At 39.6% G+C, this 26,733-nt stretch overlaps 1 protein-coding gene across 1 annotated transcript in view; it reads right to left on the bottom strand.

Moving 5' to 3' along the window:
* Positions 1-598: 598 nt before the first annotated feature.
* The window catches only part of ephx2 (epoxide hydrolase 2, cytoplasmic), a 39,315-nt gene continuing 13,180 nt past the window's right edge, over positions 599-26,733 (bottom strand). Inside the window, exons 12-20 of the mRNA XM_067367681.1 lie at positions 17,367-17,452; positions 17,150-17,261; positions 13,499-13,573; positions 10,164-10,206; positions 9,788-9,890; positions 7,787-7,856; positions 7,184-7,264; positions 6,846-6,904; positions 599-1,164 (exon numbers count right to left, since the gene is read on the bottom strand). Of these exons, the coding sequence (XP_067223782.1) occupies positions 1,080-1,164; positions 6,846-6,904; positions 7,184-7,264; positions 7,787-7,856; positions 9,788-9,890; positions 10,164-10,206; positions 13,499-13,573; positions 17,150-17,261; positions 17,367-17,452 (714 nt within the window). The 3' untranslated portion in view covers positions 599-1,079. The remainder of the gene's footprint in view (positions 1,165-6,845; positions 6,905-7,183; positions 7,265-7,786; positions 7,857-9,787; positions 9,891-10,163; positions 10,207-13,498; positions 13,574-17,149; positions 17,262-17,366; positions 17,453-26,733) is intronic.

Genomic DNA, 26,733 nt, shown 5'->3' with positions numbered 1-26,733 from the left:
CTCAGGAAATGACGCTTTAAGAGTTCAGGTTTATTCATAACTGAAAGGTGGAAATCAGACTATTATTGACTAAGAGTTTTAGTCTGCTTGTTCTACAGTGTACACTGCACACACTCACACCACAAGCGGTCCTATCTAGTTACTTATTAAAAACATAACTGCTTCAAAATTCACATTGCAATTTACGTTGTAGAACAAAACATTAAAGTATAGTCAAGTTATGTTTACCACAGGCTTTATTTTACTCATAAATTGAAAAAGCTCATTGTAAAACCCCATAGAACCAGTGGCGAATTAATCTTCTGGGTTCTGACGTCATACCTGCGGCCACTATTTCAAGCAACGTACACACACATTCAAAAAAAAAAAAAAAAAGTGTTTTTGGTTTCTAGAACTGAAACTACGCAGAAATGACCACTTCTGTTAAACAGCCAACCAGCACAGTTCTGTTCGATTCAATTATTAAATTATATAGCTGATGTTGCTATTCAAAAAATGGCCAATTACAGTAATTGGCCTGGTCGATATCAGTCACCAATATCAATATGTTTGTAGCAAACCTAATACTATTGATGATGTTTGTAGAAAGCATTATTGATTCTTTTTTTTTTTTTTTTTCTGCTTCTTCTTGCAAAGCAAAGGATTATTTATTGGTTTTCTTTTGCAAAGCTGTAAATAAAAACAATTCATAATAAAATGTGATTTTCATCAAAATTACATTTAAAAAAGGCAGAGGTTATTTATACTAAGTGCAAAAAAAACAAAAAAAAGGTGGCAGATACTGTTTGCACCAAATATAAATAGCATCTTAGCAACAGATGCTGTTCATACTAAAGTGTGATATTTGTACGAAGCACCAAATGTGCGCAAGTGAAAACATTTGCACAGTATAAATAAACAGCCTTGATTTTTCATTAGTGTAGCGTATTACAAAAGACTTCATATGTAAAGCAAAGGACTACTGAAATTCACTGAAATGACAATGGGCAATTATTATGCAATCAGCAAGCCTGGACATTTGCGCCACTTCAGATGAGCCGGTTCATTCACCCGCGCATAGTTAAATCAAGACCGTCGTCTCATAACTTGGGATGAACAGGGATTGAGGCTTTCTGGTGTGTTTCCTTCAGCCAGGGGATGAGGATTTTATTGAGCTCTGCAGGCCTGAAGAGAGAAAAGTGAAGAGATTTGACTAATCTGATCATGTGATAGAACCAGAAATGACTATGGCATTAAAATAATTAGTGATCTTTCTATTACTATGGCTCATGCTAAAGCTTAAATCATTAACCCTAGAAAGCCTATTGTGTTATATTTGTTACATAAATATCTAAGGCTTTTGAATGATCAACATAATCCAAACTTTGATGAAAAACGTCTCGGTTACGTATGTAACCCTCGTTCCCTGAAGGAGGGAATGAAGATGTACGTCAGTAGTGACCGACTGAAAGGGAACCAATGCCATAGTGACAGATGTTGCTCACACAAAATGTATGATGTTTGTAGAAAAGGTGAAATATGCATACTCAGTCTACTACATAGACTTTATATTATGTTGTCTGATTGATAGTTTATACTTTTTAAGCAAGTAAAAGGCCTTTTGGTATAAAGTGTAAAAACGTCGACCTTTAGCTCATGGTTCACATGTTTTTTGTTTTTGTTTTTTGCTGTGAAATTTTACAATTTTTTATTAAGTAAACAGAAGAACTCTTTTGTATTGTTAGTAATATTTCAAGGCAAACGATTACTGGACTAAAGCAACTTACATTTACTTGATTATCAAATCATTATTCAGAAAAATCATGTTAAAATGTATCAAATATATCAGGCTTTTGAGGAAGGTTTATTTGTTCATCTCTCAATCATCATTATATTGTATTGCATTATATGTTTTAAAACTAGAGCATTGATCATAAAACTACGCATTTAAATATAATCTTACTCTGACATTATAAGGAGATACACTGCCCTCCAAAAGTTTGGAAACACCCCTGGCAAAGTGTGGTTTCAGCATAAATCCTTATCATTTTTTGGTGCAAATACATTAAAGTTACTTGACATTATCATTGAAGACCAGCAATAATAATTTTCATTTTGATTACATAGTAATGGCAATATATACATGTCAAAGTCACACATGCCCCTTTGCCAGCTGTGATGCCTGGTTACTGGTTTAAACTTGGTCCAGGTTTGTAAAAGATTTTTGGGTCAGCACACCTTAAAAGCTTCAACAATTGTTTGCCAATTAAGTTTAGAATACAATGAACCAATTAGAACCCAGTTTAGGTCAGATAGCTGCTAATGGTGGATATTTTGATGAATCGAAAATGTAAGTTTTTTCTATGTATAAACAGTTTATGTAATAAAATATGTTTTCGTATTTTGTGTTCTCCCTTATCAGTGCAAAATTAGCACAAATTAAAAAGGATTCATGCCAAACATTTTCCAAAACCCCACTTTTCTAGGGCGTTTCCAAACTTTTGGAGGGCAGTGTACAGTATATGACAGATGATATTTATATGCATGTATACGTAGTCTGTTATACTGTTATAAAGACCTCATTGATATACATTTACATGATTTACATAGTTCATTTTATTTTTTGGCCATATAAATATCAGCATCTGCACTAAATTGCATATTTTTGCTCAGTTTGTGCCTCTGAAAATAAAACGTTTTTTACACAACTATGAGCTCCATATTCTTTTATATCATATTATATGGGTAATTAAAGCCTGATGTATCAACGAAAAACATATATGCAAAGTTTTTTGTCTAAAGGTTCAATTAACTTTTCAATTAAATTTTTTTTATTTATTTATTTATTTTTTTTCGACTATCTTTTCATATGTCAGGCTTTACCGGGTTAGCACACACTGAACATTAATATTTACTGTTAGTGTTTTTTAAAAAGCTAACACTTTTATTTAAATCTCAACAAATTTATGAAACCTCAGTGAGCACATTTCTGGATCTTATAGTAAAAGATAGTAACCACACACCAGCTCCACAAGAGAAAACCCCCACTCTGACCCGGTGTGTAAGTTCAGAGACACATAAAAATCTTCTTCACTTAATACGGGTGTCATTGTCTTATAGGGTCACAGGGTCAAATCACATGTCCTGTTTTGAAAATGAAGCAAGGCGTTTTCTTACAGCTTCAGAACGTCAGTGTTCATCAATTGATTGCTGAAGTTCAGTGGAGGGTGGAGAGGTTGATGGAGGTGGATGGGTCAAGAGATGTTAAAATAATTTACGGCTGTAGGGGTCGACTTATGGAGCCCTTGGGTCAGTGTGGAGAGGAAGGTTAAATCACGCTCTGCTCTGATAGTAGGAAGGGTAATTAGATGCACATTACCAACCACAACATTACTATTATGTTTGAGAAGACAGATTCACACAGCAAAAATAATTTGGTAGCACTTTGTTTTACAGTCCTGTTCCGCATGTACATACTAAATGTACGTGTTATAGCACTTAAAACAACTGGGTTATAACCAGGGTTTATATTGGGATTTGTTATGGGGGAGCTTAATTTCCAGTACAAATATCTAAACATTCTTAAATCAACAACTACAAAAATGTATCAAAATTAAGTGAGCTTAAAACAAGAACAAAATCTGTAAGAAACGTAAGAAAAATAAACCTTTTAAATTAATTTTTCTAAGAATTTTTCTTCTTGTTTTAAGCATAAACTTTTTTTTAGAAAACAAGACTTCATATCGTATGTGATTTTACTTCTATTTTATCTTGATTTAATAATGTTTAGATATTTGAAAGGGAAACAACAAAAATACTTTTTTTGTATCGTTTTTGCAATGCAATGACACTCTAGGATTGTGGTGGCAAGCTTTTCCACAGTCAAGTATATGTGACTAAAATTTTTATTGTGAAAAACAGAAGACACGCATATACAAACCAACAAAATCTGATAGATCTATCTGAAACAGCCTGTTTTAACTGAATAAAGCTTTTACACACACCATGACCTGAATGGAAAGAGCATTGGTGGTGTTAGATACGCATCAGTTGGGTTTGGTTTCCATTTTTGACATATATATCTGACAACAACGTCCAACAGTGCCAGCCATTTTTCACACTTTAAAAGGCATGCAAGTTACATTTCACACTTCGACCATCACCATGGCTCATTTTTAGAAAAGCAGTTTCACAATAAACGAGTTAATGGAAAAGCACTGGAAACAGGTCAGCTATTTAAAAAATTCCTCCACTGACGCCCCTTACTATAAAAGCCTATAATATGCAACAATTTCTTTCTTTTGATTATGGTGTGAAATGAGACCTGGATGGGTTTGTGACAGATTATGTGAGATTCATCCTACATTATTAGATGGGAGTTCTAGTGGTTTTGGGTTTGTACCTTTAATGATGAACGTTTTTCTCAATGTGGTCGTTCAACCTTGGAGTGAGCTGGATGTGTCCATCAGTGTCACGTTACTGTGCTTTACGTGATTGGTTGGTTGACCGAGGTGATGGTATTGTACAATCTAAACCTGGCCTGACCCTTTTCAATAATGGAAACCCTGTATTCGATCAATCCTTCATTTAAAACCAAATGTCTACACCAGTCCTGATGGTAAACGCTCTCCTCTGTAAGAAACACTGAATGGTAAAGTGTAAAGTGTGCTACCCGGTGATTGACTCCTTTCATTTTAGTAGTCTAACATGCTCAGGACTAGTGTAACGCCACAAAAGAAGCTCTAAAAGGCTTAAAAATGACAATGAATAATAGTCTGCCAGAAAATAATAGTCTTTTGACACAAGCATCCTGAACATGTTGCTGATGTACATTTCCAGGATTTTAACATGACAAAAACACACACACACACACACACACACACACACACACACACACATATATATATATATATATATATATATATATTATATATATATATATATATATATATATATTATTTTTTTAAATATATTTTGTTTTAATATATTATATATTAAAATATTAATATATTAAAAATGTAATATATAAAAATTAATTGGTTACACTTTATTTTAAGGTGTCATTGTTACAGTGAAATTATATATTTAAGTACTGAGTAATATTAATTAACAACTTGTACTTACTATAGGTTTAGGGTAGGATTAGGGTTTGGTTGAGGGTTATTTGCTTGTAATTATGCATCATTAATTTTACAGTGTCCTTGTTAGATATGTTACATGTACTTACCATAGGGTAAGTACATGTAACATATGTAACAAGGACACTGTAAAATAAAGTGTTACCAATTAATTATACAATGTGATGATTAATTAATGTTATTAAATTGCAAATGAATCACACATCAAATCTGGCTGAGAAATTACCCCCAAAAGATAACATTACAAAAAGTAGCTTTAGAAAGAAATATTATATTTGATTCAGCATAGATTTTTTTACACATAACATTTGCCGTGGAGGGTGAGTAAATGACAGAATTTTCATTTTTGGGTGAACTACACCTTTATTGGGGTTTTTATTTATATTAAATATAAAACATTTTTTTTTTTTTTTTTTTTTTTTTTAAATGAAATAATGCTCTGAATAAAAAAAAGTCATTTAGTCATTCATTAATTTGATTCATTTAAACGGCTGAATGCTTTATGAATAGGCCACTGAATCATTGGTTCACCCGATTTGTTCAAAACTAGAATAAAAAAACAACAACAACAAAAAAAAAATGCTGTTGCTCAGAGACACAACCTTCCTATTAACAAAAACAGACAATATTGTGTCTAAAACATAACACAATATTAACTTATTATTGAACTGCATTTCCACTTGTGCTAATTGGAAAAAATAAAACAGCACTCGTGTGATATTGCACTCATTGCTGGTGTGATACTGCTTAAAGGCACAATATGTAAGATTTTTGGATTGAAATATCCAAAAGCCACTAGAACAATGTTATATATTTTGTTGACTTATGTACTTACATTATCCCAAATGTTTTTAACAATGTTTAAATCCAGAGAAATCAGCTATTTTAACCAGTGCAACGGTTGCATCGCCTATCAGTTATGTCATATCCGCATTACCCTCGATCTCCGTAGAAACCATGGAAACACTACCTCAGAGACAGTGCTGTTGTGTCCGGTGGCTAACATAGCATAATCAGCACAAGTCATCCAGCTTTTATGAATTTGTTACTCTAATATCGATCTGACATTGTATTAACCTATTATATTCTATCAATCATTACACAAGTGAGTACTAAAGGTCAGACAGTCAATTTTATTTCTCTATCTCCAATTTACTGGAAACCAAGTATTTCTGATCCCTTGCTGACATTTAAGCAGCATGTAATTTTAGAGCCGTCCATGCATGTAGCTTGTGGCTATATGACTGTTTGATTATGTAATATCAATACATCTCTAATAAGTCATTTTTGTTATGCACTACATTTTCATGTCTCCATCATATTTAATCCCTTCGTATGGTGGATAAAACCATAGTCAATTTAAAAAGATGCAAATCACAGTTAAGTAATCATAAGAGTGAATATTTAATCATTGCACTACTTTGGTTTAAGCGGTGCTACTTTTAAAATAAACTTCTAAAAACCCTCATTTTACTAAGATATTCCAAATGTTTTTTTGTTTTTTTTCTTTAATCAAATAAAAGAAAACATATTCTTGGGAATGTTGTTTTAACCGGCAATCAATGGAGTTCTCAATATCACTTTCCATCCTGTTAGTCTTTTGTAAAATCTCTTTAACTAATAAAAGACAGTTCTTCAATGACAGGAATGACTTCCTCCAGTAAGTTACTTTTTTTTTGTGGGAGAACAGAGGCACAAACATTTTTTAAGGTTTACAGTGACCCTTACCTCTCCATCTGAGTCCAGTGTCCACACTCCTCAATGTGGCCTCTGGCGAGGTTGGGGACCTTCAGACAGAAAACATACAAGACATCAGATTAGCTGAATGACATCACACATGAATGACATCACACATGCAATCTCATACTGCATTTATGCAAAATGTCTGAATTACCACAATTCATGTCATTGTCTAGTAATTCTACACTTGCCTTAGATGCTAGTAATTTGTGAGTCTGCAGACATCAACACCTCAGAGTAAAAATCTCCAAGCTGTGATTATGGTAATTTCTACATGATGTGAACGCAGAATTAACATAATGAAAGAATAACAAAAGCCGTCTCACCAGCTTCTCCATCCCTGTGGCAAAGACTGGCAGAAGAACAGGGTCCTTTCCTGCAGTCACCATTAAAGCTGGCATCATGATCTGTGATGGCAAAAGCATTTTAAATGATGTACCTTCTACTAACCAAATCAGATATGAGAGTCTTAAGAAACTGAATGAAAAACAATGCACCAATTTCACAAATAAATACATTATATATATATATATATATGCTTAAGTAATATCACAACTTCATAAGAATTTCTTAAGATATATCAAGTTTCACTGAATGAAACAACATTTAACAGCATCAATCAATTTGTATTGGTGTTTTTAAAAAATGAAAAAGAAAAAAAATGAGAAAGAACCAGTTGTTGATTTCCCTCCCTAATAAAGACACATTTATGAGTGATGCAGCCAGTGTTAAAACATTTGAGCTCAAGTCACAGAAGAGCAGATGTTGGGGCAAAGGGAACAGACACCATCTGCTGCACTCAGGCCACATGACTGCAGTAGATGTGCCGTGGATTTGCTGGAATAAGGGGCACTGAGGTGTTTCTGACAGTGATGGTGTCAGAGATCTGGTTTGCTGGCAGAGAGCTGGAGCACGATGAGGACACTTGCCTTGCCCCTTGGCCTGGAAATCATCCAATGCCAGTTCTTCTCCCCATTACGGTACCAGTTCAGAGGACCCCTGGGACAAAACAAGAACCTCAGTGACAACATGTCATCCACCATGTGCATGAGCATGCATATATTATCAGTGCCTGAAATTTAAAGGTTTAGTTCACAGATAGAAATAAAAATTCTGTCTTTTCAAACCTATATGATTTCCTTTCTTCTTCTTAGTACTAAAAATATAAATAAATTAACCTCTTTTGTGGAAAAAGCTGAAATTCAACATCTGAAATCTCATCTGCACATATTTAAACTTGCTGTAACACATTCAGAAATACAAAAAAAAACTTCACATAGATAGATAGATAGATAGATAGATAGATAGATAGATAGATAGATAGATAGATAGATAAAATATGTTTTAAAGACTTGTCAAAGATTTTGTAAACATTGCGTAGGCTGTCATACAAGGAATTTATGAACACATGAAAAAAAAAAAAACTGATTTTGCTGTAGTCAATGTATGCTTTTTCCATTGAGCTTTTTGTTTTTCTATGCATTTTTTGCATAGTATAATAAAACCCGTAGCTGTAGTTTGTAGTTTTTGCCAAATAATTTTGTCTGATAAATACCTTAACCAAGTTTTAGTGTTTTGTTTTTTCTTCATATTTAAAACATAAAAAAAAAAAAAAAAAAAAAGTCCTCATATTTTGATGGTTTAATTGAACTTATAGGGTCATAACCCCAGATTTTACTAGTAAACTGAAGAGAATCAGCTCATTCACAAATAGAAATATCCAACTGCCTTGAGCAATATCCTTTATTGTACCACTGATATCAATCATAACCACAGCCCTCAACAATAACTGCCACTAAAAATCAGATGGAAATGATAGTTTGGTAAGGGTTGTTCCAGGACCAACATGTCCTACTTTAGTTAACAGAGCTGGGTAGTAACGGATTTCATGTAATCTGGATTACGTACTCAGATTCCAAAAATCAAGTACTTGTAATTAGAGTAAACTACTTTTTAAAATACTCGTAATCAGACTACAATTTCTTTTATATGGATTACATGATTACATATTATTTACACAATGGCAGTAAGTTGTTCACACAGTTCATTGATTCTCCTAATTTTTCATTTTTTTAACGTTTCTATTTTTTCATAATAAACCTGCTGCTTATATGCGGTCGTGATTCTTCGAGTTTTCCCTGCGATGAGGGGGAGGGGGTGGAATAGTGCACAGAAATCAGGAGAATGAGTTCTCTGTGGAACAAAAGTGGGCGTTTCTGAATTTGTGGGCATTTTCAAATTGGTGGGTGTTTATAAATCATGCAATGAAAATGATCCCCTTCACCCAACCCCATGCTCTCAAAAATGCCCTTCTGTTTATGGCTTCGCCCACTGATTTTGGTAACTCCTATTACTGTCCTGCAGAGACCTGTACTTGGATATCAGCAACAACAAGAAATGATGGAAAATGGAGGCGAACACAGCCTTTAACCACTGGATGTACAGACATCATTTCATTTTTAAAGAAAGACATGGGAAAAACGTCACTGTTTTAGGATTAATTTGCTGTCCATGACATTGGACGTTTTTCATTGATACTGTCATATGCACTTCTAGTGTTTTTAGATTAAATATCCATACATTGCACTTTAAAAAGTACAGTATCTGTTGAGGTTCTTGTTGGTGAATAGAATATATTTTTTTGGAATATATTTATCTGTCAAAATAGTACAAGATTATCTAATATATGTGACATCAAATAAGGGTTAGCACAAAAGTAATCTAAATGTAATCCAAATGTAGTCAGATTACATTACCAAAAATGTGTAATCTAAGAGATTATATTACTGATTACAAATTTTGTCATGTAATTTGTAATCAGTAACTGATTACAATTCATAAGTAATCTACCCAGTTCTTTTAGTAAATCATGTTGGCAAAAGAACACACACACAAAAATACCCATTTCGGAGCCTATTTTCTCAGTGTACCTGAAGCCGCTCTTGGTGTACTGCTGAACGTAGTACTGGAGAGCAGACTCGCTCAGAATAGCACTGCGGGGCGGATCATCGGGCGACCCCACAAACAATCCACCTAATAAACAAAGGAGCAGACAAGGAAAACACAACGATAAGGTCAGTGCATTCATGCAGGCTTGTGAGGTTCGGTGCACAGTTCTTCTCGAGTGCACCACGAATCAAACTTGTATTCATTTCTCAATACAAAAACATTAAACCAAATCAGAAGCTGACTGAATAACAGAAGTCATTTTAATTGCTGAAGCTAATGATGCTGCCAATCACTCTCCATTGTTCATCAACTAATACAAATTCCATATGTTAGTCACAATTTGATGTACTTTCTTACCTCTCTGGCAGACTCCAGCAGTGTTTAACTTAGGAAATGCATCCTACAGAATTTAAAGAGAAGATATTGCAGGTGGATGCCTTTCAAACAGTATAACAAAAAGTGTTTATGAAAAACATTGCTTACCCTACCTTTAACGTTATTTTTAGTTTTTTATCTAAAATTTACCCCGTTCAGATGGTAATACACAAATTTGGACATGTGCAAATTCAAGCATTCCAGGCAACAGGCCTAAACAGCTCGCCCTTAAAGGGATAGTTCACCCAAAAATGAAAATTTGATGTTTATCTGCTTACCCCTAGGGCATCCAAGATGTAGATGACTTTTTTTCTTCAGTCAAACGCAAATTATGATTTTTAACTGCAACCGCTGCCGTCTGTCAGTCAAATAATAGCAGTGATTGGGAACTTGAACAATAAGAGTCGAAAAAACTTCCATATACAAATCCAAATGAAACCCTGCGGCTCGTGACGGCACATTAATGTCCTAAGACACCAAATGATCGGTTTGTGCGAGAAACCGAACAGTATTTATATCATTTTTTACCTCTAATACGCTACTATGTCCAACTCCGTTCAGCTTCCGGCTAGTGAGGTCAGATCGCGCTCTGACAACGGAAGTGATGTCTCGCTCTCATTGAAGTATATGGGCGAGACATTACTTCCGTCTTCAGAACGCGTTATTTGACCTCACTAACAGGAAGCTGAACGAAGTTGGACATAGTGGTGTATTAGAGGTAAAAATGATATAAATCAGTGGTTCCCAACCACATTCCTGGAGTACCCCCGACACTGCACATTTTCCATGTCTCCTTTGTCTGACACACCCATTTCTGGTCTTGGAGTCTCTGCTAATGAATTGATGACTTGATTCAGGTGTGCTTGATCAAGGAGACATGCAAAATGTGCAGTGTTGGGGGTACTCCAGGAATGTGGTTGGGAACCACTGATATAAATAATGTTCGGTTTCTCGCACAAACCGATCGTTTCGTGTCTTAGGAAATTAATGTGTCGTCACGAGCCGCAGGTTTTAATTTTGATTTGTCTAAGCAAGTTTTATTTACTGTTATAGTTGAAGTTCCCATCTACTGCTATTATTTGACTGACAGACGGCAGCGGTTGCAGTTAAAAATCATAATTTGCGTTCGACTGAAGAAAAAAAGTCACCTACATCTTGGATGCACTGGGGGTAAGCAGATAAACATCAAATTTTCATTTTTGGGTGAACTATCCCTTTAACTTATTTCTTACTTTTCACATCAGTCACACACACTCAAGCTCTGAGGACCTCCCGTTCTTGGCTCATTTTGAGTGAAGCCCAAAGTATAGTTCACTTTTTACGCGTACGTGAGGGTCATCATACAGTGCACATGATGCCAAAGAGTATGCACGAACTGTATGTGCACCGCCTGATTTTTCTAAGTACGTGTACAGGTCGCACATGCGCATTTAATTTTTTTTTTTTTGTGCAGAAATTGGTCCATCTACAAGGTGACAACCATGCCCTGGGGGCGTCAATTTACAAGGTAGTCAAAGAATACTGTATAAACAGAACAGATCGGAACGCATGCAAGCTACAGCGACAATGGAGGCCTGTATAGACCAGAGAAGAGGTAAAAAAGTACCCTCATTTGTACAACTCAAGATTATAAACAAAGATTATAAAGATGTTTACATAAGTTGTAACTCATGACGAAAGATTGCTCAAAACTGCGCATGCGCTGAATGCCAGTGTATGCGTACGAGTCAAATGAAGTATAATTTCCAAGGCTGTGCGTTCGACACTAGCGCACGCATAAAAAAATTAAGTATACCAAGGGCTTCAATCTTGTGAATTCAGTTTATGAAGGCTGCTCTGACCAGATCATTTGAATCACTGAGTTATTAACTCAAGAACAGATGCAATCGATTCAATTCACGAATGAATCTTTCAGTGTGATTTGTTAAGTTTAATAAGAATACTACAATAATACAATAAAAATCCTGTCCAACACTGGTTGCTATTGTTATTTTAGTATTATTTGTATACTATCATAGTATTTATTAATACTATGAATTCAATATTGCAGCTTTATTTTAATTAACTATATTTTTAATAGTATTATATTACAATAACACCACTGATTCTGGGTGTTTTTTAGCACATTACTATATGGTTTCTAGTGTATTTGCCAAAGTCTCTATGATATTCCAGTTTTTAAATATGACTCGGGTCCCTCCTTCACTGGAAGTGTATTGGATTTTTTCGCATTTTTTGCATTAAGAGACTAAGAGACTTTTCTTTTTTAAATGCTACATGCACAATACATACAAGGACATGAATGATACCTTAAAATGTGCAGCTGGTTGAGGAAACCTGTGCTATTACTTTTCTAAGTGATCAGACTTTCAATTGTCACATGGTGGACCATAAAATGGGCAAAAAGAAAACTTGCATATTGCAAATTTCACAAAGACTTAGCAACCAAAAAATAGTAATACTTTATGTTGCCAATGAAAATAAAAAATAAAAAGGCATTCACAATTTATGTTTAGTATAAAAAAGTGTCTCCTTGTTGGATAAAAGGCATTGATCATTGATATGTGAATGCATTTAGTCACTTTGTGTCTCCTCCTCCATGGTGATTTCCTTATTTTATGGTCGGGACGTGCAGCAGAAGGGGATTGTGTCTAGAGATCCCCGTCTGCCCCGACACTGCGGCCCACGCAGTCATTAAGATGCGGCGTGTGGCTACCTGCGCCTGAGTGATGGCCGGCATGCCGTTTGTGATTCATTAGTCCAGGATCAGAGTCCCGGATGGGAGCCCTTTAAGTGGCCCTCATTATGATGCTGGGTCATTCAGCACCAACCGCAAGACTTGGCTCTTTGATCTCCATCAGCGCCGGCTTTTTGATGCCGGTGATAAGCAATGTAAATGTAAACGGATAACCGTGTCGATACAGATGAAGGAAGAATTTTTCTCATGCACAACATTCCTGTTTACTAGTGCATCATGAACTATAATGGCTCTTTTGAACCACTTATTAAGATACTGGCAAGATTATGATTATAGAGAAATCTGGGTCTTATCTTCATAAATACACACAGATGTCTAGAACATTATTTGAGCCAAGAACCCCTGATAAAAGGATAATTTCACAAACACGCACACAGAAAAGAAATACTCAGACAAAACTATCATAAGGCTTACAGGAATATAGTGCATGTACCAAATCACTTTTATGGTGTTTTTTCTGATCAGAGCTTAACAGACATGATCACTATGAACTGTCTGCTTTGTATCAAACTCTCAAGAAACAAACTGAATTAATGTTAAATTAAACTCTGAAACTTACTATCTCAGTACTTGCATAGAACATCAGTTTGAAGGTTCGCTCAAGGTTTTTCTCCATTTCAGCCTCTGCAACACCCTAATACAAAAGAAAATAATATTTATATGTACAAATAAATGTAAATGGTATAATTTTTCAGGAAGGTCCCTATAGTTAACAGTAGTTAATGCATTAACTAACAATGAGCAATACATTTGTTACAGCTTAATGTTATACAGTGGGTACGGAAAGTATTCAGACCCCCTTAAATTTTTCACTCTTTGTTATATTGCAACCATTTGCTTAAATCATTTAAGTTCATTTTTTCCCTTATTAATGTACACACAGCACCCCATATTGACAGAAAAACACAGAATTGTTGACATTTATTAAAAAAGAAAAACTGAAATATCACATGGTCCTAAGTATTCAGACCCTTTGCTCTGACACTCATTTATTTAATTCAGGTGCTGTCCATTTCTTCTGATCATCCTTGAGATGGTTCTACACCTTCATTTGAGTCCAGCTGTGTTTGATTATACTGATTGGACTTGATTAGGAAAGCCACACACCTGTCTATATAAGACCTTACAGCTCACAGTGCATGTCAGAGCAAATGAGAATCATGTGGTCAAATGAACTGCCTGAAGAGCTCAGAGACAGAATTGTGGCAAGGCACAGATCTGGCCAAGGTTACAAAAAATGTCTCCTGCACTTAAGGTTCCTAAGAGCACAGTGGCCTCCATAATCCTTAAATGGAAGACGTTTGGGACGTCCAGAACCCTTCCTAGAGCTGGCCGTCCGGCCAAACTGAGCTATCGGGGGAGAAGAGCCTTGGTGAGAGAGGTCAAGAAGAACCCAAAGATCACTGTGGCTGAGCGCCAGAGATGCAGTCGGGAGATGGGAGAAAATTGTAGTTTGCTAAAAAAATACCTAAAGGACTCCAAGATGGTGAGGAATAAGATTCTCTGGTCTGATGAGACCAAGATAGACATTTTTGGCCTTAATTCTAAGCTGTATGTGTGGAGAAAACCAGGCACTGCTCATCACCTGTCCAATACAGTCCCAACAGTAAAGCATGGTGGTGGCAGCATCATGCTGTGGGGGTGTTTTTCAGCTGCAGGGACAGGACAACTGGTTGCAATTGAGGGAAAGATGAATGCGGCCAAGTACAGGGATATCCTGGATGAAAACCTTCTCCAGAGTGCTCAGGACCTCAGACTGGGCCGAAGGTTTACCTTCCAACAAGACAATGACCCTAAGCACACAGCTAAAATAATAAAGGAGTGGCTTCACAACAACTCTGTGACTGTTCTTGAATGGCCCAGCCAGAGCCCTGACTTAAACCCAATTGAGCATCTCTGGAGAGACCTAAAAATGGCTGTCCACCAATGTTTACCATCCAACCTGACAGAACTGGAGAGGATCTGCAAGGAGGAATGGCTGAGGATCCCCAAATCCAGGTGTGAAAAACTTGTTGCATCTTTCCCAAAAAGACTCATGGCTGTATTAGATCAAAAGGGTGCTTCTACTAAATACTGAGCAAAGGGTCTGAATACTTAGGACCATGTGATATTTCAGTTTTTCCTTTTTACTAAATCTGCAAAAATGTCAACAATTCTGTGTTTTTCTGTCAATATGGGGTGCTGTGTGTGCATTAATGAGGAAAAAAAATGAACTTAAATTATTTTAGCAAATGGCTGCAATATAACAAAGAGTGAAAAATTTAAGGGGGTCTGAATACTTTCCGTACCCACTTTATATTTACAGCGATCAGGCATAACATTATGACCACCTTCCTAAGTAACATCCACTTGGATGGCAGAACCCAAGGTTTCCCAGCAGAACATTGCCCAAAGCATCACACTGCCTCCATTGGCTTCCCATAGTGCATCCTGGTGCCATGTGTTCCCCATGTGCATCAATGATCCTTGGCCCCCCATGACCCTGTCGCAGGTTCACCACTGTTCCCCCTTTCGACCACTTTTGATAGATACTGACCACTGCAGACCGGGATCACCCCATAAGAGCTGCAGTTTTGGAGATGCTCTGACCAAGTCATCTAGCCATCACAATTTGGCCCTTGTCAAATTCGCTCAAATACATATGCTTGCCTATTTTGCCTGTTTCTAACACATCAAATTTGAGGACAAAATGTTCACTTGCTGCCTAATATATCCCATTACTAACAGGTGCTGTGATGAAGAGATAATCAGTGTTACTTCACCTGTCAATGGTCATAATGTTATGCCTGATCAGTGTATATTAGGTTGTTTGCACATGACGCCATTGCTGTGGCGCGAAATGCAGCTGGACGGCAGGAGGCGAATTTTTCTATATAGGAATCGCTATCACAAACTTAAAATTCCTATGTTTTGTGTCGTTTATGGTTGCTTAAATTGATCAAACCAAGAAACCACAAAGAGCTTTTATCGTTTACGTATTTTTTAATCTTTTTTTTTTTTTACTTTTAACTTAAAAAAATTGTCATCTTTTATGGCATTTTGCGTCTGCTGATACTGAAATGAATATGGATACCTGCTTACCTTTTTGTTTGACTTGGTTAAATATTCACATTCTTCGTGGTATTGTTTGCAGGGAAGAGAAGATATTTGATCCTATTGCATTATCATTTGGTGTTTTCACTAAAGTTTTGTAGAATTACATTCACAATGTTGATCTGGTTACCGTGAAAACAGTTTCATGCGCTGCTGCTTCAGCCATCATATGGTAGAAAATGTCCAAATAAAAAAATATGTGACATAAGTTGACATAAGTTGTTTCCATTTCCATTCCATTTCCATCCATTTCTTTGTTGGAAGGGTGTAAATGTAACTGTAGTTTCAATGTTGTCTTTGTAAATATTCACTTTCCTATATGACCACGGAGGAGAATCGGAGGGTCACATTCAGCGGACAGACACCCACACACTGTATTTTTGTATTTATTTCAACAAATGACAACCAAAATCAAACCCATAGAAGCTTGTGAACAGGTCTGAAGTGGCTGAAAGTTGTACTCATTCAGCCAAGTGAGAGTCATACTCGCAAATGTAATGTTACTTATTAAACCAATACAAAATACAAAACTTTCAAAAATACTCTATTGAGTGGGTTTAATCAGTGACATTATTAGATTTGCTATACGGCGTCTTCCCGTCAACCCGCTTCCCTTAGTGTTTTTAATCGTAGAAAAGACTATTTGTATACATTTTTTTCCCTGAACGATGATGTGCGTTCCTTATTGCAATTCTCGATTCAGCATAAATGACCTACAATGGCTACATTTTTCACAATCACGACAGAAAATCAAAATACTGCCATTAACATCACTAGCAGAAAGGCAGAGCGATATAAAACAAACAAGTGAACACGGTGTGACCGCAGCTTCACATTCTCTATATCTACAGGTCTGTCTTGATGGCAGGAAAGTCTTTCAATTCAGTAGAAAAATCACTCCTCTTCATAACATAAGGATCACGTCCAACATATGTTGTGATTTTCTGTTTATACTTTTCTAAACCAGCACAGTATGGACTTTTCCCCATCTCTTCCATTCTAATTTTCACTTCTTGCCCTCCACCCGAACTTTGCGCGTCACCAGAACCACGTGATTACAAACAACCTATTACTTAGCATCATGAACATCACATAAATAAATGGTGATATTACTCACAGGCTTCTGAAAATATATCTGGTAATCAAAGATCGGCACTGCCTTGAGTTTCTCCATTGGATTTGTTTTTGGATCCACAGGAAAAAGGGGTGTGTTGAGAGACGCCACAGCTCTGCATGTCAAAAGAAAGTGATTAGCATGGGAAACAAAAGTGTGATTGTTTGTTCATATATTCTTTAACTGTTTTGTTAATGATTCTCTCCCTGAAATGTAATACCTCACTCTCTCGGGATGATACTGAGCCATGTTCCACACCAGAGAACCGCCCCAGTCGTGGCCCACCAGAGTGACCTGAGGGATGCCCTGAGAAGCAGAAACTCATCTATGTAATAATGATCAAACTGGGTGAATTTCAAGACATGAGAAATCATATTCCAGTTCAAAATCAAAATAAAACTATGAAATAATATATGCTATTGTGGCAAGCAGGGCCACAATAATGAACATCACCAGTCTTGAGTCCCACGGAGGAGCTCCAGAATGATAAAAGGAGGAGTGATGACAGTGAAGGACAAGAGAGGACTGTAACGATCACCGTCTGTTCCTGTCACTCCCCGGACTACACTTCCCACAATTCTCCCTGTCAGTCACATGTTCACTTCACACCTATCACCTGTTGCCACATCCACCCTAGCACACCACACTGATTACCACACCCAGCTGCAGCTCATTAACAGGACTATAAAGGACTTCCAAACACACCACCTCACCGCGAAGTATTGTTTAACTGTTGTTGCAATTCCGAGCGTTTTCCTGTATTCCCTGTCTGCCTGTTCCTTGTTGCCGTTACTGCCTGTTTCCTGTTTTTTGACCCATTGCTGCCTGTCCTGATCTTTGCCTGTCCCTTGACTACGATTCTGCCTGTTCCTCACTGTTCCTGTTTGTTCCTGTTTTGACCCTGCCTGTACGACCACTCTACTTTAATAAACGCTGCACTTGGATCTCCAGCCTGAGCCTCCCATTCATAACAGAATACTTCGCCACACCAAGATCCAGCAGCTACCGTGAGTGTTTCCGTCACATTCAGCATCAGCATGGACCCAGCTATATGTCTCATCCACCTTCGTCAAGGTAATAGTACCCTGGAGAACCACATTCAGAAGTTTCTGGATATTGCCCATTATGCAGACTGGCCTGACTGTGCTCTTATTGACTTCTTTTGTGATGGCATTAATCAACCCCTTCAGAATAAACTTAGACAAGAGGGACCGCGTTCATCACTTACCTGCTTTCTGGATTATGCGTTATTGACTGTTGGCTCTCCGTTTACTGTGGGTGTCGCGGAGAAATGCGAGACTTCACTGAATCACGTAATGGCCGCCGCGCCAATGGACACTCACAAAATGGCGGCTATCATCACAACAACACCAGTCTATGTCCCAGCTGATCTCCATGAGAAACGTCACGCCTTCGCTGATCGCCCAGAGCAACGTCACGCCTTCGCTGATCGCCCAGAGCAACGTCACGCCTTCGCTGATCGCCCAGAGCAACGTCACGCCTTCGCTGATCGCCCAGAGCAACGTCACGCCTTCGCTGATCGCCCAGAGCAACGTCACGCCTTCGCTGATCGCCCAGAGCAACGTCACGCCTTCGCTGATCGCCCAGAGCAACGTCACGCCTTCGCTGATCGCCCAGAGCAACGTCACGCCTTCGCTGATCGCCCAGAGCAACGTCACGCCTTCGCTGATCGCCCAGAGCAACGTCACGCCTTCGCTGATCGCCCAGAGCAACGTCACGCCTTCGCTGATCGCCCAGAGCAACGTCACGCCTTCGCTGATCGCCCAGAGCAACGTCACGCCTTCGCTGATCGCCCAGAGCAACGTCACGCCTTCGCTGATCGCCCAGAGCAACGTCACGCCTTCGCTGATCGCCCAGAGCAACGTCACGCCTTCGCTGATCTCCCAGAGCAACGTCACGCCTTCGCTGATCGCCCAGAGCAACGTCACGCCTTCGCTGATCGCCCAGAGCAACGTCACGCCTTCGCTGATCGCCCAGAGCACCGTCACGGCGCCGCTGATCGCCCAGAGCAACGTTACGCCTTCGTTGATCGCCCAGAGCAATGTTACGTCGCCGCTGATCGCCCAGAGCCACGTCACGTCTCTAAATCAGTCAGAAAGCGGAGAGGATTACGTTCCAGTGTGGCTGATCCTCCACTGACCTCAGCACGAGCGGCTGGCATTCTCAAGCCTCTGCCGGACGCTTCGCACCCAAGCCAGCCGGACGCTTCGCACCCCAGCCAGCCGGCCGCTTCGCTCTCAAGCCCGGTGGCCGCTTCGCTCTCAAGTTCATCTATTGCTACGCTCTCAAGTTCGTCTATTGCTACGCTCTCAAGTTCGTCTATTGCTACGCTCTCAAGTTCGTCTATTGCAACGCTCTCAAGTTCGCCTATTGCAACGCTCTCAAGTTCGCCTATTGCAACGCTCTCAAGTTCGCCTATTGCAACGCTCTCAAGTTCGCCTATTGCAACGCTCTCAAGTTCGCCTATTGCAACGCTCTCAAGTTCGCCTATTGCAACGCTCTCAAGTTCGCCTATTGCAACGCTCTCAAGTTCGCCGGTTGCAACGCTCTCAAGTTCGCCTATTGCAACGCTCTCAAGTTCGCCTATTGCAACGCTCTCAAGTTCGCCTATTGCAACGCTCTCAAGTTCGCCGGTTGCAACGCTCTCAAGTTCGCCGGTTGCAACGCTCTCAAGTTCGCCGGTTGCAACGCTCTCAAGTTCGCCGGTTGCAACGCTCTCAAGTTCGCCGGTTGCAACGCTCTCAAGTTCGCCGGTTGCAACGCTCTCAAGTTCGCCGGTTGCAACGCACTCAAGCTCACCGGTTGCCATGGACTCAAGCGCCCTGGACGCGATGGACAAGATGGCTGCTTTGCCAGTGCCTACGGGCAAGATGGCCGCCCCTTCGGTGCTCACGGAGGTAGGGGGCGTTCCAGCCATGGAGTCCACCCCAGAACCCGCTTCAGCCAGTGAGTCTGCTCCAGAAACCGCTCCAGTCGGTGAACCATCGCCTCATCCTCGGAAGAGGAGGAGGAGGAGGAAGAAGGCTCCTTCTGTTCTTCCCCCTCTTACGTCCAAGCGTCTTGTCCTGCCGGCGCCACCTGTGCTCCTCGCTCTGCCGGCGCCACCTGTGCTCCTCGCTCTGCCGGCGCCACCTGTGCTCCTTGCCCTGCCGGCGCCACCTGTGCTTCTTGCCCTGCCGGCGCCACCTGTGCTTCTTGCCCTGCCGGCGCCACCTGTGCTTCTTGCCCTGCCGGCGCCACCTGTGCTTCTTGCCCTGCCGGCGCCACCTGTGCTTCTTGCCCTGCCGGCGCCACCTGTGCTTCTTGCCCTGCCGGCGCCACCTGTGCTTCTTGCCCTGCCGGCGCCACCTGTGCTTCTTGCCCTGCCGGCGCCACCTGTGCTTCTTGCCCTGCCGGCGCCACCTGTGCTTCTTGCCCTGCCGGCGCCATCCGTGCTTCTTGCCCTGCCGGCGCCATCCACGCTTCTAGCCCTGCCGGCGCCATCCACGCTTCTAGCCCTGCCGGCGCCATCCACGCTTCTAGCCCTGCCGGCGCCATCCACGCTTCTAGCCCTGCCGGCGCCATCCACGCTTCTAGCCCTGCCGGCGCCATCCACGCTTCTAGCCCTGCCGGCGCCATCCACGCTTCTAGCCCTGCCGGCGCCATCCACGCTTCCAGCCCTGCCGGCGCCATCCACGCTTCCAGCCCTGCCGGCGCCATCCACGCTTCCAGCCCTGCCGGCGCCATCCACGCTTCCAGCCCTGCCGGCGCCACTCAGGAGTCTTGCCCTGACGGCTTCACCCACACGCCTGGCCCTGCCGCCGCCACCCGAACCCCTTGCCCACGAACCTGCGACGGGCCCCGCTGAAATCCCCAAGAACCTTTTGGGGGGGGGCAGTATACCTAGGGGTGGGGAGTTTGTGGGTGGGAACCCTGCACGGCCGCGGTCATCAGCGGTCCCTGAACTGCCGTGGCCGCCCTTGCCACCTGACCTGCTGTGGCCGCCCTTGCCACCTGACCTGCCGTGGCCGCCTGAGCCACCTGACCTGCCGTGGCCGCCTGAAGCACCTGACCCGCCAGGGTGGTCGAGTTCCTGGAACCTGCATTGGGGACCCTGTTCATGTCCGCATACCAGTCCCCAATGCACCCACCCCCCCTCCCTAGCTGTTCCATTTACGTCGCGAGGACGCGCCTTCCGGGAGGGGGGCGTTATGTAACGATCACCGTCTGTTCCTGTCACTCCCCGGACTACACTTCCCACAATTCTCCCTGTCAGTCACATGTTCACTTCACACCTATCACCTGTTGCCACATCCACCCTAGCACACCACACTGATTACCACACCCAGCTGCAGCTCATTAACAGGACTATAAAGGACTTCCAAACACACCACCTCACCGCGAAGTATTGTTTAACTGTTGTTGCAATTCCGAGCGTTTTCCTGTATTCCCTGTCTGCCTGTTCCTTGTTGCCGTTACTGCCTGTTTCCTGTTTTTTGACCCATTGCTGCCTGTCCTGATCTTTGCCTGTCCCTTGACTACGATTCTGCCTGTTCCTCACTGTTCCTGTTTGTTCCTGTTTTGACCCTGCCTGTACGACCACTCTACTTTAATAAACGCTGCACTTGGATCTCCAGCCTGAGCCTCCCATTCATAACAAGGACCAGGCCTGGACTTTTTTTATGATTATATGTGGCAGTTGTTTGTGGCAGTTGTTCGTGTTTCATTTTGTTGTTTGTTTATTTTTGGATTAAAGTTTATGTTGAACAAACATTGACCGGTTCCCGTTGTTATTTGGTGATTAAAGTTACATTGAACGTTTGCCGGTTCCCGCCTCCTTCCCCAAACACAAACTTTTGTTACAGCTATTTTTAGGACTATTTGGACATTTTACATTGTAATGTGCATGTACTTTCATTATTATTTTCAATAAAGCTCTTATTTTCAATTACTATATTGTCCGTCTTATATTCGGAACAATACAATATATTTACTGAGTAATCCACTATTTTGCAGCGGGGGGTCAAAATGACAGTTTTCACCTGAGATTTGAAGCCAATTTACAGGGGTGTAAAAATGACTTTAGAAAGATGGCAGCATCATTATTCTATTTTTACTCATAGATTGGTAGGTCTATTAGTAAAATCTGTTAACTTTAGCAATCTTTGCTTTATTATATGCCAACGGTGACAGTTCAAAAAAAAAAAAGCACTTCTTGTTTTTTTTTGCCTCAAGTTTGCATGCCTGTAACTCAAGATGTATTAAAGATATCTTAATGCAATAAGTATCAGCTGTGAGCAAATTGAACCACATTTGTTTTTCGATCACTGAAAATGGGTAAAATTCAACAATTTGAACATGGAGCTGCTTTGAGATCCCCATATCTATAGGACTGAACTATATAGGGCCTTGAAAATCAACATTTCAAAAGGAAAGTTTATTAAGAATGAGAACAAAGATGGATATTAGGATATCTTGAATAATTTTAGAGTTACAGGCATGTAAACGTTGGAAAAGGAATAATTATGGCACTCGGACAGATATTTTATATGTAATTGAGTTAATAGAAAAACACAAGATACATTTCTAGTTTCAACATTATTTGTTCTTCAGATATTCCTCTGTGAATGCAATAGTATCAGCTGTGTGCAAAGTGACCCACATTTGCTTTTTGACCACTGAATGTGTACAACTGAACAATTTACTCATGGAGCCGCATTAAGATCTCCATATCTCTGACAACGAACCATCGAGGGCCTTTCAAATGAAGATACCAAAAGGACAGTTGGTTGTGAACCAGAATCTAAAAGGATTTTAAGATATCTTTAATACTTCTTAAAGTTACACACATGCAAACTTGAGGCAAAAAACACAAGAAGTGGTTTTTGCCATTTTTGAACTGTCACTGTTGGCATATAATGCAACAAAGACTGCTAAAAATGTTCATTTTGAAAATGTTCATTTTGACCCCCCTCTACAAAATAGTGGATTACTCAGTAAATATACAAATTATTAACAAGATGAAAAATTTGAGCTGGGGATGTTTCTGAAATTTGGTTGATTTGACATGGAATTATATAATATATATATATATATATGTATATATGCAATTTTGTATATTCATCATTCTAATTCTAAAACCATGTCAAGAAATCAAAACAGTCTTGAAGATGCAGTACTAGCCCAGTTGTTTTTTTAGGCTACTCTCACAGTCTCATTCCAATATAGAGTCAAAAACACAGGTCAATTCCTGTAGCACAATGATTCACATTTCTCATGTCTGCATTTTTCATTGTAGTTAGAACTTAAGACAGGGACACATTTAACGACTAGCTAAAACATTCTAAGACTGTGCTCAACATACAGCGATTGTTTCCTGCGACTGAAGCAGATTTATATACTTTCACATGGAATTTGAACACCGACTGTAATCGCAGACTGAACGCAACTGGCTCTGACTGGACGCGTTTGAGTATCAATTTACATTCATAATCGGCCTTACAATCGTTAAGTGTGTGCGCTTTCTGAATCATAACAAAGTTTCAAAATACTCTTCAAAAAGCTGTATGGTGTACCATAACAACAGAACCACAAGACATTGGCCAAGCAGTGTGGGCAGCAAACAATTTCTTGTTTTTCCAAACATACTTGTAATGTCTGCAATGTCAGCGACTCTGCAAAAGCTGAATAGGGCAACTGTCTAGACAAAAATACTGCAATAATAATAAGTGATCTAGCACGTAGCACAACTGTTCATATTTCCTGTTAAGAGGTGATAAACCATCATATTTTGAAAGTCCTTGGCCGCCACCTCAAGACAAATGGGACCAAAGACACTGTGATCAATGTACTTCATATGGCCTACAGGACGATGTCTCACTGCATGTCACTGACAAAGAACATGCTGAAAGAGTCACACATCGTCATATCTAACACATATTGATATAGTCTGGTCAAGTGAAAAACACATTCAAAGGAAATATTCAAACTGCTGTGATATTTGATATTCCTTCAAATAATCAATAGTAAAATCAGAAAAGACCTGCAAAACTAATGCATGCATTTCATGACAAATTCACTGAACGGTTGCACCACTTTGCATTCGGTTAGGGACAAACACTTTTGTTTTATAACCAAATGAAAATGAGGTGCTATCTGCACTAGAGTGTGGGACTCCACTGGTCTGTTCAGCAAAGATTGTGAACCAACTGACAAATTTTGAAAAAAAAAAAAAAGTGTCTTGTTTGTTTGAGATCTGTCTCTCTCAGTTCTGGAATAATGTGCAACACCAACACCAACAAGTGTTCACACATTCACTCAAGCAGAAGTACCAATGTATAATGACAGATAACATTATCATACAGGCATTTGGCATTATGTCCTGACAGCAGTGAACACATGCATGACACTGATCTAAAAAACAAAACAAAAAAAACACTGTACTCAAATGAAATGGCTTGAAAAAGGGGAACTGCTCTCTGGGTTTTTTTTTTTTTTTTTCATCTTTTCTCGCTGTGTTACTTAGCCTCAGTTTAGATATGTATGTCCGTTTAACCCATGGTTCTATTTTAAGAGGTGAGAGCTCAATGCTCTGATAATGAGCAACACTGAAAATGTCTAAAGAATATCTCTACATTCAGACAAAACTAAGGGCACATTTAGACGACAATGTTGTCGAAACAATGCTGTCGTACAGACGACAATGTTGTTGAAACAAACACGGAGCCACATGATGACTAAATGACTAAAAACGCTGTATTTTGCAGCCAGGCCAGTATTTGCCGATGTCACTTTGTAAAGAAACACTTGCGTCTATAGACTGAACACATAATACATATACACACAATGTCACAGTTTTCACATTCATGTTATGTGTAGTTTACACAAATATGACAACAGTATCATTTAAATAGTTAGTTCACCCAAAAATTAAAATTCTGTCATTTATTACTCACCCTCATGTCGTTCCACACCCATAAGACCTTTGTTCATCTTTGGAACATAAATTAAGAATTTTTTGATAAAATCTGATGGCTCAGTGAAGTTTCCATTGCCAGCAAGACAATTAACACTTTCAATGCCCAGAAAGCTACTAAAGACGTATTTAAAGCAGTTCATGTGACTACAGTGGTTCAACCTTTATATTATGAAGCAACGAGAATACTTTTTGTGCGCCAAAAAAAAAAAAAATAACGACTTTATGACAATATCTAGTGATGGGTGATTTCAAAACACTGCTTCATGAAGCTTCGAGGCTTTACAAATCTTTTGTTTCAATCAGTGGTTCAGAGCGCCAAATTCACATGATTTCAGTAAACAAGGCTACTGTTTCAAAACTTCAATGGTTCACCACTGGGGGGCGTGACTTTGGCAGTTTAATACGCGCTCCAAACCACTGATTCGAAACAAAAGATTCATAAAGTGAAATATTCATCACTATATTGTCATAAAGTCGTTATTTTGGCGCACAGATAGTATTCTTGACTAGGGCTGGGCGATATGGCTGAAAACTGTATCACGATATCAGTGTCTCATATCGGTCGATATCGATAATTATTGATATTTTTTATGACCCATTTAAAATAAGGACCAGGAGAAAAATATATTACATTTAAACATTTCTATTTTAAACTCCTCTGATCATAATCCCCTCAGTTATTAAGACAGAAATGTCAACAACCATAGAAAACTCAAATAATTAAAATGTAAACATAAGTCTAAAGTAGGGTGACCAGTGCCGAAATTAGGAGCTTTGTCCCGCAAGACTTAAGTAGTGTCCCGCATTTAATTTATGTCTGTAACTTTTTTTCATCCCTGAAATTACAATACCACAGTAAGAAATATAATAAAAACTGAGCATTTAAAAATTTATTTGTGCAGCCGTTATATTCTAGCTGTGAAAATTACCAACCAGCGCAATCATCATCCCTCTGATGACAAATGAATGGACAGCGCAGGCCTCAACAAAGTCGGTTAACACAAAGGATTTCATCTTCCATACTGGATAAGAACCTCAAGAGCTGCTCAAAGCTGCCCAAATCGATGATTTAAAGCATGTAATCATCCATCCTGATGTTAAATATTTCCCAGGTAGCCAGCGGAATCGGGCCAATTGCGGCTGAGTGTCGGCTCACTCGGCTGTGTACTGGCACCGGCATGCCAGAAGTGAGCCAGCTCTGGCCCAGTAATGGTTGCCAGATTTGGCCAGGCTTTGGTTGTGTGGATCTAGCCCGATCTAGCCCGTGGATCTAGCCCACATTCGCCCCACTATGGGCCATAAGTGCTGGCCTCATTTTGCATACGATATTGCCATTACAGACCTGGATATGGTTAGGTTGTGTATGCAGAGTGGATAGATCAGGGCCTGGGACATGGAGTCTAGGACCTTTTCAAAGTGGGTCATCTTTTGTCATTTGTCATGAAATTACTTAAATGCAATATATTTTAATATAACATAATACATAATTACAACTTATTTATTGTTTTAAAAAATATATATTATGCTCTGGCCTCTCCCTGTTAATGTTTGTTATTTTATTCCATTAGTATTTTAATTTTATAGAATTAAATAATTACCAAATTCAGTA

The sequence above is a fragment of the Chanodichthys erythropterus genome, chromosome 18 (genome assembly GCF_024489055.1).
Source record: "Chanodichthys erythropterus isolate Z2021 chromosome 18, ASM2448905v1, whole genome shotgun sequence".
Taxonomy (NCBI): Eukaryota; Metazoa; Chordata; class Actinopteri; order Cypriniformes; family Xenocyprididae; genus Chanodichthys; species Chanodichthys erythropterus.
This window is presented reverse-complemented; position numbering and strand designations above follow the sequence as displayed.